This window comes from Echeneis naucrates, chromosome 3 (genome assembly GCF_900963305.1).
Source record: "Echeneis naucrates chromosome 3, fEcheNa1.1, whole genome shotgun sequence".
NCBI lineage: Eukaryota > Metazoa > Chordata > Actinopteri > Carangiformes > Echeneidae > Echeneis > Echeneis naucrates.
This window is the reverse complement of record NC_042513.1, coordinates 15,969,949-15,983,955: the sequence shown is the minus strand read 5'-3', so window position 1 is coordinate 15,983,955 and position 14,007 is coordinate 15,969,949. Positions and strand designations below refer to the sequence as shown.

Sequence of the window (14,007 nt, the reverse complement as noted above, 5' to 3'; positions counted from 1 at the left end):
CACACACACACAAGCGTGTGCTGTCAAAAATATCTTCAGATGGCAGTAAACTACCCTCAAACAGCTAATTTTTCATAGACTGTGCATGATTGTGTGTGTGTGTGCACGTGATGTTGTCAAATCAGAATTTGAAGACTCAGACTTCTTCCAATCTGTGAAATGAGGCATTGATCACTTAGATCAGAGTTCTCCTCTGCTTTGTATCTTTTTTTTTTTAAACATATGTTTTCATGATGTTGCACAGGCCCCCAGCTCTTTGGGACTCTTTACCAGCTGCTGCCCCTGTGGCAGGCTACAGGAACTTTCTGCCTCAGTCTAATCCATTTCAGAACTCTTTTGGACCTAAACGTTTGTTTGGGAGCGGACTAAGACTCTGTCTTTTGAAAATACCCAGTGCTCCACCTGAAAACATTTTCACACTTTAACAGGTAAACAGATCAAGGCAGTGTGTGATGTATAAGGTGTAGTCTCTATATATTTAGGTTAAAAAACAGAGACGGCGTTCAGGTATTTATAAGTTAGTCTCTTACCTTCATGAGCACAGACTCGCTGAGCTTTTCCCTGTTCACAATCTTTATGGCGACTTTCTGACACGTGACACAGTGGACGCCCAGCTTCACAAGACCTGAAACAGAAATTAAATCCACATGAAGACATTTCTTCACAATCCGTCTGACTCATTCTGATGAGTACTAACAAATCTCAATGTGACAGATCATCACAAGAGGGAGGAAGCAAAAGGATCAGCAATAAGGATGTTACACTCAAAGCTGCCCATCATCCTCTGGGGCACCAGTCACTGTCAGAATCACTCCACATAGTCTACAGAACCAGACCAATAGAGACAAACAAAATTCAAATATAAAGTTAAAATGGCTGACACGAATGGGGTGAAGCTGTAGCTGTGATTGAGCATAAATGAGCAACCCTCACAGTGGAAACAGTGGATGTGATGAAATGACCTCAGCTCAAAAGACGCCTAGATGTTATGTGACCGGTGTGGACTTGTTTTCTTGTTTTACAAGTTGTGTAGCTGATGACGCTGGAGAGAGCTTAGAATTAAATCTGCAAGCAGCAGGTACAGGTTAGCCAGGTTCAGTCCAGAGGCTAAATGATCCTAAAAGCAGCTCAAACATTTATTAAGAACATTTATCTAAGTTGTTTATTCTACACACAAACTAAAATGTAAAAAGAGCTATTAGTTGTGACTATTTCTTCACCAGGACAAAAATTCCTGGTATGAACTGCAATAGCCTAAAATGCCAATAACGTTCTTTATATTAAAAAAATCCATATTTGAACTTCTCTGGTGTTTTATCTGAGGTGTTGAAATCCAGAAGAATATAAATATGTGGTTTTAAAGCCAAAAACAGTTTCAGGTGAGTTTTGGGCCTTTGCATGGGCTGTATGGATGTTGTATGAAAACAAAACACAAAAATACTACTGCTTAAAATCCTGTGATACAAAAGTCTTAACAGAAGCCGAATGAGCGTTGCTCATAATCTTCATTAACAGGTCCCATGTGCAATTTGTTTGCGTTTACAGAACATAAAAACTGTGAAAATGAAATTGACTTGTATCTACAACCCCCAAGGTTGTTTTTCATTGCAGATCACCTGACGTGACAGATCGCCTTAGCAAAAATGTCAACATGCAATAGATTCATCTTATCATGGCCACAATGGCTCCATCCATCTCTATCAAAGCTCTGACACCAGGGAGCAGGGTTTACTTTGTGCTGAAGGTCTCCAGATGGCATGGGAAATGCCACCGAGCATATGCACCTCTTCATTACCTCGTACTGTATTTACATTTCACAAGAGATGATTGTCGCACTACGTGAAGGGTGATTTCCTCACAGAGAAACCAGCAGAGCTGTGAGCAGTGGGGGTCGTTTGGCCCAACACGAGCGTCTCCTTTATGTCACTGGTTAGAACCAAAATAGCATCATGGGCGACATTCAGCGGGTCTCATTGATGTTGTTGTCAGAGAGGCTCGAGGACGCCTGCCTACATAAAGGTTGCTCTGTGTGGAGGTGAGTGAGATTCACCCTTGAAGGGAAGTAGGGATGGAGTGAAGCAGAATCATCCTGCATGAAACCAACAGGCCGAGGAAACTCAGAATACAGAAACTGAGTGGTGGCTAAGCAGAAAATAATGGAAGTTAACGTGTCCACAGCGTCAGTTTTGTCATCGCTCGCCTTCCTTCAACAATGCAGGACCTTCTGGAGTTAGAAGAGGACATGCCTGGGATTTGGACATTGAAAGCATCTCTCTTTAAAGCGTTACAATCTTTGGCTCATTCAAACATCCACACTCTGATGACGCAGCATCAGGGTCGCTTTGCCTTTCACTCTCTTCTTCTTCACTCCATCTGAGCCAGGAGTCGCCCGTGTGACGCACTGGGCCATTGCAGCTGTCAATAAAAGTGGACGTAGACTGCGGGGCTGAAAAGTGAAGCCAATGCTGAAGAATCTTAAACCTTTACTCTATCTAATGACCATCAGGGGACAAGAAGTCTATTTGAAAATGTCCTACTTCTCACTTGATTTATTAGCTCAGTAATTGTTTTTCTAATAAGTTTATGGTCTGAGCCATACAACATGATGTTCATTCTCTAAAACAGAGGTCCAATTTAGAGGAAAATAGACCATAAAGCAGGGAATGTACTAGGGTATCCCACTGTACCGGACAATCAGGACAGAATAGAGAGGGTCAGAGCTGCTCCCCCACAACTAGCCAGGACTTGAACCTTAGACCTTGATTGCCCCCAGATTTATGCTACTTAAGCATATGTATTGGGAGACTATGACCAGATGTTTGTTTTTAACACTAATTATACTGTCTCAATTCGTCTTGGTCTAAATTTAATCAGATTTCATACAAAAATGCATTGAATGCCATATTCTCCATCATATTAAGCTACTATCAGGTGTATCCCAGCCTGACACCATCTGATGTCAGCTTTGAAGTGTATGGTCAGCTAACTCATACTTTGATGTGACTCTATGAACACAGTGCGTCAGTTTAGAAGAAGGAATATTTGTTTATGTATCTATTTAAACGGACAATGAAATTTAACACAGCTCAAGTGCATGTTACGAAACAGGCAAGAAAACATAAAGCAGGCGGATTAACTGTGTCACTGTGTCTTGTACCAATGAGGCCTCTGGATAAAAAGAGCCCGAGGAGAAGATATATTGTAAAATTAGTGTATCCTACAGCTCCATGGGCCCAGTGGGCGCTGTGAGGACATATATCACACATCTGGGTTGCTATATTTTTCTTGTCTAATTATCATTCTTCAGACACCTGAGTGGCTGAACAGACAGCTATACATATTGCACGCAGTGCTACAACCATAAACCTACTTTATGTTTGACATTTTTTATTTGGTTAATAAATTCAATATGTACCGTAACTACATCCAATGGGGATATTCTCTGACATTTAGACATAAAAAAAAAACCCACTTCGTTTCCACCTGCCTCGTTTCTAAGTAACTCAACAAAGAAAGCTTTCCTGTTGTTGTGTAGATCTGACTGGAAGAGCAATAAAACCTCAAAAGAAGTTCAGCGGGAGATCCATGTGGATCCCGGAGAAAGGCCTAGTCTACATGGAGTTTAGATCTATAACTAAGTTTGTTGGGTTTTTGTCTTTTGAAGAAATCTGTTGTTGTATCTATATCTTATTTGTCACTATGGTGAGGGAGGGAAGGATTCAAACATGGGATGTTCAGTGCAAGAACCCTTTTATATTCTTGATGACCTGCTGGTTTGATACGTTGGAGTTTTACATTTAAATTATGAATTAATTTATTTATTTACTAAGTCCCCCTCAGTTCTTTAAATTGTCCACCTCTCTATCAGTCATGCCTGCACCAATCCTCCCCCAACTGCTGTGTAGCATTGATTAACTGCTGCCTCTGGTTTGCCACTGAGGTAGAAAGGCATGTGGCCACCCTGACGGCAAGACCTGGGCCGACACCTTTACTGTCACCAGCTGCTCATTGAGGCTAATAAGATCACATGGACAGAAACAGGCCTGAACATCGATTTTATACCATGAATTAAGCGTTTCACGCTGTTCAGCTGTTGCAGTCGGTGTTCCAGACCAGTGAAGAAACATTGGATTTAAAAAGAACAAGGCTTGCTTAGATAGATGTGTTTTTTTTTTTAAAGGCATGTTTTATTGACAAGCACAGTAAATGAGCCAAAGAGTGAAAATGAAGAAAGAAGACCACGCGCTTTGGGCTGAGATGCATTTAAGATGCATCAACACGTAAAAGTTCACCTCTGACTGGATTCTCTTTAACAGGGTCTGAAGTTATTCATGGAGTCCACATGGAAATTTTAGTATGGGCTCAGATTCATGCACAGGCAAAATGTTTAACCACAGATGAGCTACAGTGCCTTCTTTTTAAACCTTTGTCATATTTTTTCCTCTAACTTTTACGATTTTTTAAAAATCTTTCTTTTAAATCGCTCTGAAGCAGCTTTCCCGTTTTTGCGACAAATATGTGTATAAAAGTGGTCAATGCTCAAGACCGATGTCTCTCTTTGAATTAATGATTTTGCTAAAACTTATCAAGCATCTCAAGTAATATCATGAAAATGGAAAAATACTGAAGTAACTTTTTGTAATACTGGTACCACAGGGGGAAGATGGCAGATGTCATTCACGCCTACGGATAAAATTTGAGTCACCAATTAAGCAGTTTTGCTTGTTGTGTGGGAGGAAACCATGGGAAACCCATAACAGTGTGTTCAACAACAAAAATTATTACAGTTTGAGTAAATCATGTTCAGAGATTTATGAAAAGATGGAGAATTTAGGAGGAGCTCCATCTTCTATTACATTTTCAATAATCACATAAGCTTAATAGAACACCCTGAAAATAACATCTACACTTTCATCATCGTCACCATCACACACATGCTGCTTACCTGTTTTCACGTCAGCATGTTGAGAGAAGGAAGCAGCCGTCCAATCAGCAGGGAGCATTAAGAGAGAGCAGAGAAGAGGAGACCAATGGTTAGAGCTCAGCAGATAGAAATCTACCAGGCAACAGATGACGCTGACACTGACTCACAGCTTCCAATCGGCTGTTTGTGTTTTAACTCCTGCAAACATTTGATGTCACTTCATTCTGCTCCACATCAACACATCCAGCGAAAAAAGAGGATATCTGTGTCAAGGTTAGCCTCCTCTCCTCCGTGGCCTCACTCCCCCCTTCTCACCCCTTTTCTCTCTCTCCCCTGACAATATGAACCCCATTGAATATATTGAATAATGCCCCCCCCCCTCCAAATCCTGACAAAACCAGCTCCCTTCTCTCCATTAATGAGGTAATTAATAAAGCCAGTTCCTCCTTTTATTTTCTCCTTCTACCTCTTTTCCCTCTGTCAGTGAAAAGAAAGAGGGGGAGGAGGAGAAGAGGAAGGCCAAGAAAGCAGGTCAAGCCTCAAGAGGAGAGAGAGGGGGAGAAAGTACAAGCTTCATGCTGCGTTCAAGTCATATTAGTAAAGCAGACAGTTGGGCGTTGCTGAGAGTTTCTGTTTACATAGGCATTTTTCTTACAAATATTTATTGGCTGTTTTCACCTCAGAGCTGAAAAGTTCTACTGCCTGTTAAACAGGCAGTAGAATAGATTATACACTTTTACAGATTTATACAGATTTATACATGCTTGCTTTCAGAGATAAGCATAGGAAGTCATGAGGAAGGCATAAAGGAAACAATGAAGATAAAAAGAAAGAGGGAAGAAAATAAAATAAAAGACAGAAAATGTCAGTGGAAAGAAAAGCAAGGAAATTTGAAGTAAGGATGGAGAATATTTGGCTTGTCTGGTGTCACTTCATCATAAAAAACAAGCTGAGCAGTTTGTGGTGCTAAAGGCAAGACAAAGGATCTTAATGTTAAATGAAATTTCTAAGTAATGGGTTAAAGCAGCTGCAGGTTAGATGTAGAGAAATAAAATATTTCCATGCTAAATGTCACTGCAGTACTCTTGCATACAGTATATCCAGCAGGTCCTGAATGCAGCATTACATCTCAAGGCTGCAGCTCGTGGAGCAGCGTGTTATCAACGGCGCTGCCATCCTGAAGCAGCCGCATAGCCCCTCCTCCTCTGGAGTCAGAGTGAAACATCACTATCGTCATCACCTCATGACCAACTAGCAGCTTTTGTCAGACTCTGCAGAGGAGCAGCTGACGGCAGCGACATCAGAGGGAAGAGAATGAGCATCTTAAACAGCCTACTGTGGACAAGTTAGCTACCCACAAAGGAGGCTGTTAGGAAGAGGAAGTCAATACCGACACACACACACGCACGCACAATAACCCACATCTCTGCCTGCTTTGCCTATAATGTGATATACTCTGGGTTTGGAAAATGCTGAGAAGCCTCTGAAGCTCATCAGGGGGTGACTCTGTTGAAATGTATGTAAAAATGGCCCTATTTAGATTAGATTAGGCTTTATGTACCCCACAGTGGGGAAATTCACAGTGTTAACAGCAGTAGTACACACATATAAACACATAAGTGGACTGTATAAAAATGGGGTCTGAAAATAAAGAAAAATCTTATGTAGGTATATTGCAGTAATTGTGCAAATATATCTATGTACTAGGTAAGAAAGTACATCATAAAAAAGGCAGTGCAAATATGGATAGGGATGTGTAAACAAATAAATACAGCATACGGTGTGGTCGTGATGGAATGATAAGGAGGATATTGCACGTGGTACACCAGAATAGAATACTGCACATATGACGTTATTGGTCTACTGGGAGCAGAGCTGGTTGTAAAATATGTCAGCAGAGGGGAAGAGGGACTTGCGGTACCTCTCCTTCACACACTGTGGGTGAAGAAGCCTGTCACCGATGGAGCTTTCCAGTCATCTTACAGTCTCATGTAGAGGGTGGGAGACATTGTGCATGATTGATGACAGCTTTGCTGTCACCCTCCTGTCCCCCTCCACCGCCACAGACTCGAGGCTGCAGCCGAGGACAGAGCTGGCTTTCTTCACTAGTTTGTTGAGTCTCTTCCCCTCTGCTGCTGTGATGCTGCTGCTCCAGCAGACAACACCATAGAAGATGGCTGACGCGACCACAGAGCTATAAAAAGTCTTCAGGGGGGCTTCCTGCTCTCTGAAGTGCAGTGAGTGAGCAAGGGGGTTGTGGAAGAGCAGAAGGGCGAGTTGAGGTGTCAGTCTTTGGTTTAGCTGGGGCTCCAGTCAGGGGGAGGGGTGACTGAACATTCAAATCTGTTTTCTGTCTGAAGAATTTGTTGAGGTCATTCACCCACTCCTGGTCTCCAACCTGCTCAGGTCTGGAGTTGTGATGTCCTGAGATTCAGGTCATACTCCTCCAGAGCCCACTGTCATCGTTCTGCTGCAGTTGTCCTTCCATCCTCCCTCTCTGATCTTCCTCCTCAATTCTTTCTGCACAGTCTTCACCTGCTCCCTGTCCCCCGACTTCAAGGCCCTCCTTCTGTCCTTGATGAGGGCTTTTATGTCTGGAGAGATCCATAGTTTGTTGTTTGCAAACACTCTTACTGTCTTGGTGGGTATGGTGGAGTCGACACAGAAATGAATATAGTCTGTGACGCAGCTGGTTCAGACCAGATCTTCCGTGTGTGGGTGACTGCGGGTTGTCTGTGTACCAGAGGCTTATACTCAGGGAGAAGGTACACCACGTCATGATCAGATCGCTCCAGGGGAGGGAGGGGCGATGATGTATATGCCTCCTTGACGTTGGCATAAAAGAGGTCGAGTGTGGAAGGTGAAATGTTGACTGAAAGTTGGCAGTGTGGAGGAAGGAGAGGTATGGCTAAATGCTTTTTCCTCGATATTGATGTGCCCGGGGTTGCGTCATCTATCGTTCACAAACACAGCAAGCCGCTCTCCTTTTCTCTTACCACTCTCTCGTGTCCTGTTTGCCCTTTTCACCTTAAACCTGTCAAGTGTAACATTGGAGTCCCGTGTTAGCCCCATTAGCCAGGTCTCAGGGAACAGCATCATGCTACATTCCCTTGGTGTTGTGTTAGCTTGTCCATCTTGCTGTACTTCTCGCTTGATTTATTAGCTTAGTGAACGTTTTCCTAATGAGCGCCTGGTCTCAGCCTTTCAGTTCAAATCCTCCTTAATACAACATGATGGTGATCTTGAGATGAACTCTAAAGACAATCATGATGTAATTAAAAAATGGCCGTACATTCCTACCATAGCCGATGTATCCTATTACCTTCCGAGTGCAGACCATGAAGGCTGGCGCTGAGGGCAGGGTGATGGTATCGAGCTCTGTAAAGTCTTGTTGACAGCTCTCAGGCCACTTTAATGGCCACGAGTCTGCTGCACTGCCAATGTGCCATCAGAAAGAAATCTTGTCATGACAAGAAAACAGTGAAACTTCAGATCTTCACTTTAATGAGTTCAGTTTTATGTAACTCAGGATTGAGGGGGAAGTGGCAGCTCGCAGTAATTAACCCACAGGAGAGAGAAAGAAGGAGAGAGAGAGCAGGGGAAAGACGCAAATCTGAGTAGGATGAGAAGAGGAGGAAAAGACTGGGAAAAGGGAGCTTCATGTCCTCATTCAGCCACATGATGAAAGGAGGAAAAAGAGGAGGATGAGGATCCAGAAAAGTGGTGTTGATGCCAAGAATAAGAGCTAAGCTCCCAGTCCAATGACGCAATCCCCCCCCAAAACTTATGACAGTGAACCTACTTGTCTTTGGTGCCTTCGCTTTGAGGATGAGTCGATTTACATCCGACAGAGACATACGGAGGGAGGAGGCAGTGAAATCTGTGAATTTGAACCCGCCACCTCTATAGTACAAGGGGTACATCAACATTTATTTCAGAGTCATTATTTTCCACGAAGAAGTAAATCTGCAATGTCCAGTATGATAATAAATAAACAAATACTGGAGTGTGCTTGTAAACGTACTATATTTTCATTCTGCCAAGGTGCCAGCTGGCCTCATAGTCTGATATCAAACTGCAGACAAACAAATGGGAATTGTTGATAAACTAAATAATATTCCAGATGTGAAAAAGTGAGTGCTACCTGCTGCAGAGGTAGCTGGCCTGTTTATAAAAGTTCCCTATTAGCTTCACCTTAGTGCTGCTGCGCTTGTATGAAACAAAGCAGAATAATCAAGTGAGATCTAGACTTTGTTTATATAGAATGAAAGCACACGATTTTTAAAAAAAAGAAAAAGAAGACAAGTGAATTGAAATAGGATTGAATGAAAAAAGAAATATGTCTTTATAGTTTTTTTTAAAAGGAGAGACCAAGTCATCCTGAGGTCAGACTGCTCCACACTTTTTCTCATTCTCTAAAAGTAACTACAGAGAACTGAGCTGTCTAACTCTGAGCAAGTACACCTTATTAAGTATACCAGACATAGCTTCAGGTGCATGACCATTAAGACATCTCATGATAAAAGGATTTTAAAATCTATTCTGAGGCTGACAGGCGTCCAGTTAAGGGACTTTAAGACATTAATGTGTTCTCTCTTGGTCCTGGACAGCAGCTTATTGCAGGGCAGGGAAGACAGTCTGTCAAGATCTGGAGGGGAGCCATATATTCAAGATCCACCTCAGGGACCAGAAGTAGATGAGATTTTCTTCAAAGCATTTCACTTTTTTTTAGTTAATGTGGTGTCCAAAACTCGGAGTCAACAAACGCAGCTTTTCTCAAAATTTTTTCCTTTGTCTGAACACAGTTACAATTTAGCACAAACAGACACAGAATGACTTACAGTGACTAATTTTAGAGACAAGTTATCTTTCCTCCAAAGCCACAAAACACTGGAAAAGCTGGAAAATGCCACTATAATGAAACACACAACTCCTGCCATCTCCTGTAAAATTGAGTTCTTGACCCTGACAACATGGCTCAGGGACTTAGTATCAAATTTCTGTTTCTATTATTGTGGCATCAAAAAAAAAAAAAAAAAGAGTAAGCACCTACCGGCAAAACTACCACCTCAAAATGGAATAATTTAAACTTTGACCCCAAGGCAAAAGTAGTCCCACAAACACAGAGAAATTGATAACAGAAATTCCTGACAGGCGGACCAGGTAAACTGGAATTTCTGAAGCAAGATGTTCCTTAAATCAGATAAGATGGGGGGAAATTATATATCATTACAGGAAAAGTATTAAGTGGATAAAAACACCTGGATCTATATAATTCACGTCACCTCAGGATCAGGTGAAATATTCAGCCCTGCAGCAAAAATATTCACGTTCAGTGGCAAGCCAGAGCTTCATAACATCCCCCAAAACACACACACACACACACACACACACACACACACACACACACATACAGAGGCACACACTTCCTGTGAAAATTAATTTCCAGCACACCACCGACCTGACTCGGCTCGCCTGTCAGACCATGGCTGTTAATGAGCCATGATGTCTTTCTCACAAGCACAGCAATTACGAATAAAGCTAGGCACATGAGTAATCTCCACCTCTTTTAACATAATACACACACAGATGATGATGGCAGTGAATGGCTGCAACTCCAGAGGGCCCGCAGAGCTTTGCTTTGGGCCCTGCAGGATGCTCGAGGAGACAACCTGCACGTTACCACATGTGATACAAAGGAATGACTTTTTTCTCCACCTTCATCACTGGGTCATCATCCTGTTTAAGTATAAATATATGATCCATGTAACGTGTTGATCCATCATGGAGTAAATTCAGCTCTAAGCTCTACTGAGTAACTTAAAGTTGTTGAAATGTACAGAGTATTAATTTATCTCCATTCAGACATGATGTTCTTCATTTTGCTAGAAACGGGCATTGAATAGAACTCAAGCTGCACAGTTGATTGAAATATAAACAAAATCACAGTGTTCAATATCCATATCACGTAAGCTACTGGTATGTTGTGATAAAAGCAAAAAAGGCCATAGCATTGCTGTGAATTGCTCGTGGTGGAGCATTTTGCTGCTACAGAGAGCAAACCCCAGACTCCAGACATAAAGAAGAATGTTTGTTTGGTATGAGGCCAGACAAAAATCTTATTATGACAAAATATATTTTATTCAAGATAAAGACAAAAATGATCATAAGATCACAACATGATTCATTTAACAACTGTAAAGCCCTGATGCACACTGTGTAACTGGGTTTTACTCTGAGCTCTGTTGATGCTTCCACTCTAGGGTCACTTGGTCTGAGGACTCACTCCACTCTGTATGCACGTTTACCCAGTTCCACATGAAAACAAAAACATATTCTAACTACTGTAAATGAATCCTGGTTGAGAAGATATTACAACAACTGTCCCAGTATCCTGATGTGTTGGAGTCAATGAATAGGCTCATATCAGCATCTCAACAAGGCGCTCTGTGGCTCAGTTAGCTGAGTTGGCATCCTGCTGTTGTGACCCAAATACAGGCTTATTGCCTGTCTGCCAGCTGCTGTGCTCTGATTGGCTGAGAGGCAACATGAGGGAAGAGGAGAAGGAGGAAGATGTGGGGGCTGGACAGGGGAGATATATGCGTCAAATATTGAAGAATTTGGAAATCACACACTGCATGAAAACATCTGCCGAGGGACTTGTATGTGAAATGTGTGTGACAGAACATGGCTGCATGTGTATCTGTTAATTTATAGATGCACAAGTGAACCATGCATCATGTGATCACTCCCCATAGGTCCTCTTTCCACCAGACGAGGACATGAGGTAGCGTGGAGGCTCAGGCGGCGTAGCTTTGAATGTCACCAGACTGTGTTAACAAAATTTGGTAAAAACAACAAGTCTGATAAAAACAACTCACTGAGCCAGAACTCAGCTTTAATCCTGATTATTCACTTAGAATTATATTATCTTGGATAAGAGTCTAGTTAAGCCTATTTATCCCCCATTAAAAATCTTATAATTATACTTCACTTATAATTATATGGTCTGATATTCTATGGGATGATTTCCACTTTAGGTGGAAGAGGTCAGAGGTCAAGTTCAATTCCTGGAAAAAGTCCAAATTTGTCATGAAGAGGCTGAAGAGTTGAGGAAAGGAAAGTCTATTTATAACATGCAACTACACAACTAAAATACAACAGGATGATAAATCAGCAGTGTATGGTAATACAGATGGGTGCAAACGTTAGGCAAACATGTTGCAGCATGTCATGTGTCGCCCAGTTCATAATCCAAATTTAACACTTCAAGCTGATGACCAACTTCCCTGCTTCCTTCCCAGAAGGCAAGAAAAAGCCCTGATAGAAGAAAATCACAGTAGCTATCACACAATCCTTCATTTGGTTGTTACATGAAAAACTTGAGACATCGTAATGGCAGTGCACCAACCAATGGGTGTCATCACAGTCGGATGGCACTTCCCATCCAGAACTAAAGTCTGACTGCCATGTTTGAAAAAGACACAGCAAACACTTGGGGCAGGGTTCAATAGGAGGGTAGGACTGAGCATGAGTGAAGTGACAGAGGGTAGAGAAGGTGACGGTGAAGGTGACAGGAGTTCTGAAGTCCATAAGGAGGGTTTCTGGTCAGGATCCTCTCAGGCACCTCCAGTTGGAAGATTTCCAGCCATTAACATCTTTTCTCATCTGGCCTGGAAATGTCCTGGGATCCTCACAGGCAACTGGGAAGGGATGTCTGTGCTGTTTTAACTGACCAGCACGGTCAGACTGAACACCACGGCACAGGCTCAGGAAACAGAACGACATACAGAGTAATGTAAATGGTTTGTGTTGCTGCTTAACTGTATTGAAATATACTGAGAGCTGTTTCTAAAAGTTCGTCCATTCCATTTAATATCTGTATGGGTGACCGGACTGAACGGGCATCTGAAGGTTACCTTGCTGCTTCAACCCAGTCACCACAGAGATGACAGCAAGCTGACAGCTCTGCATGGCCACACAAACAAAGCGCACACCTCAGAGTTTGTGTTGACACTCTGCAGCTCCCCAAGGCCACAAACCTGCTGAGTCCAACAGCTGCTGAGAGTCCAGTCCTCAGCCACTGTGTGTGTCACTGCACACACAGTGGCTGTCAGTGAAGCTCCTATCAACACCAGCAACCTCCCTTTGACTATATAACACACACACACACAAACACAAACACATCATGTTCATTCAAAACCAAAACATCCACGCCAAATAGCTCACAAAGGAGTGTCAATCGATATGACACAGAATTCACTTACGCATGCATGTACACACACACACGCACACACACACACACAGCAGTAATGGTGCTCCCACAGACTCTGGCCCAGCGCCGGCAGACAGACTCACACCTGCTGTGAGAAAGGAGGGAAGTATAGATCAGAGTCTCTGACCTCAGCTGACCCTGAACTCGTTGCTTCATACGTCACATTTTATTACTAAAATGATGAAATGACTCTGAGGCCTCAGTCAGTGGATTTCATTAGGATAGCTGCCATAATCATTACCATTCGCTTGCTGTGGCAAAGTAAATTTGTGCAGCGGTTACCTCTGACAGCATGGACCTCTCAGGGTCAGAGAACCAGAGACTTCTGTAGAAGGAGCAAAGTCCGAGAGTGATTCAAGCTCCTTTGGTTCCTTTGTTTCATTGTTCATGTTCCTCTACTGAAATAAAAGTTACTAAAAATAGACCTCAAACCAGAACTTGCTTTCTGTACCAAACTATTTCACCCTTGCTGCCTCTCCACCTCTCAGCTCCTGTCCGTTATAATGGATTTAAGATTTCTAAGAGCATTAAGGAATTCACAAAGGAAATAAAAAGACAGCACGCACACATTCACACACACATAAAGCTGTAAATGCATGCATGCTGTGGAGGCAGAGCGCTTCTCATTGAGCAATGCACAAACATGCTTGGCCTCTGTCAGTCTTTCTGCTGGAGGCTGTAGAGGTGATTCCTTTGCTCCCTCCATGATGTTTTTGGTGGAACTCAACTATTTTTAGCTCCTTTTTTCAAACCCGTTCGCTCTCGTCTCAATGGATCGCTCTTTCAAACATTCAGCCAATGTTTTATG

General features: G+C 42.5%; 1 protein-coding gene across 1 annotated transcript in view; it reads right to left on the bottom strand.

Moving 5' to 3' along the window:
* LOC115040833 (serine/threonine-protein kinase BRSK2-like) overlaps positions 1 to 14,007 on the bottom strand; it is a 94,944-nt gene that overhangs the window by 48,819 nt on the left and 32,118 nt on the right. The window contains exon 2 of the mRNA XM_029497892.1: positions 531 to 625. Coding sequence (XP_029353752.1) covers positions 531 to 625 — 95 coding nt within the window. The remainder of the gene's footprint in view (positions 1 to 530; positions 626 to 14,007) is intronic.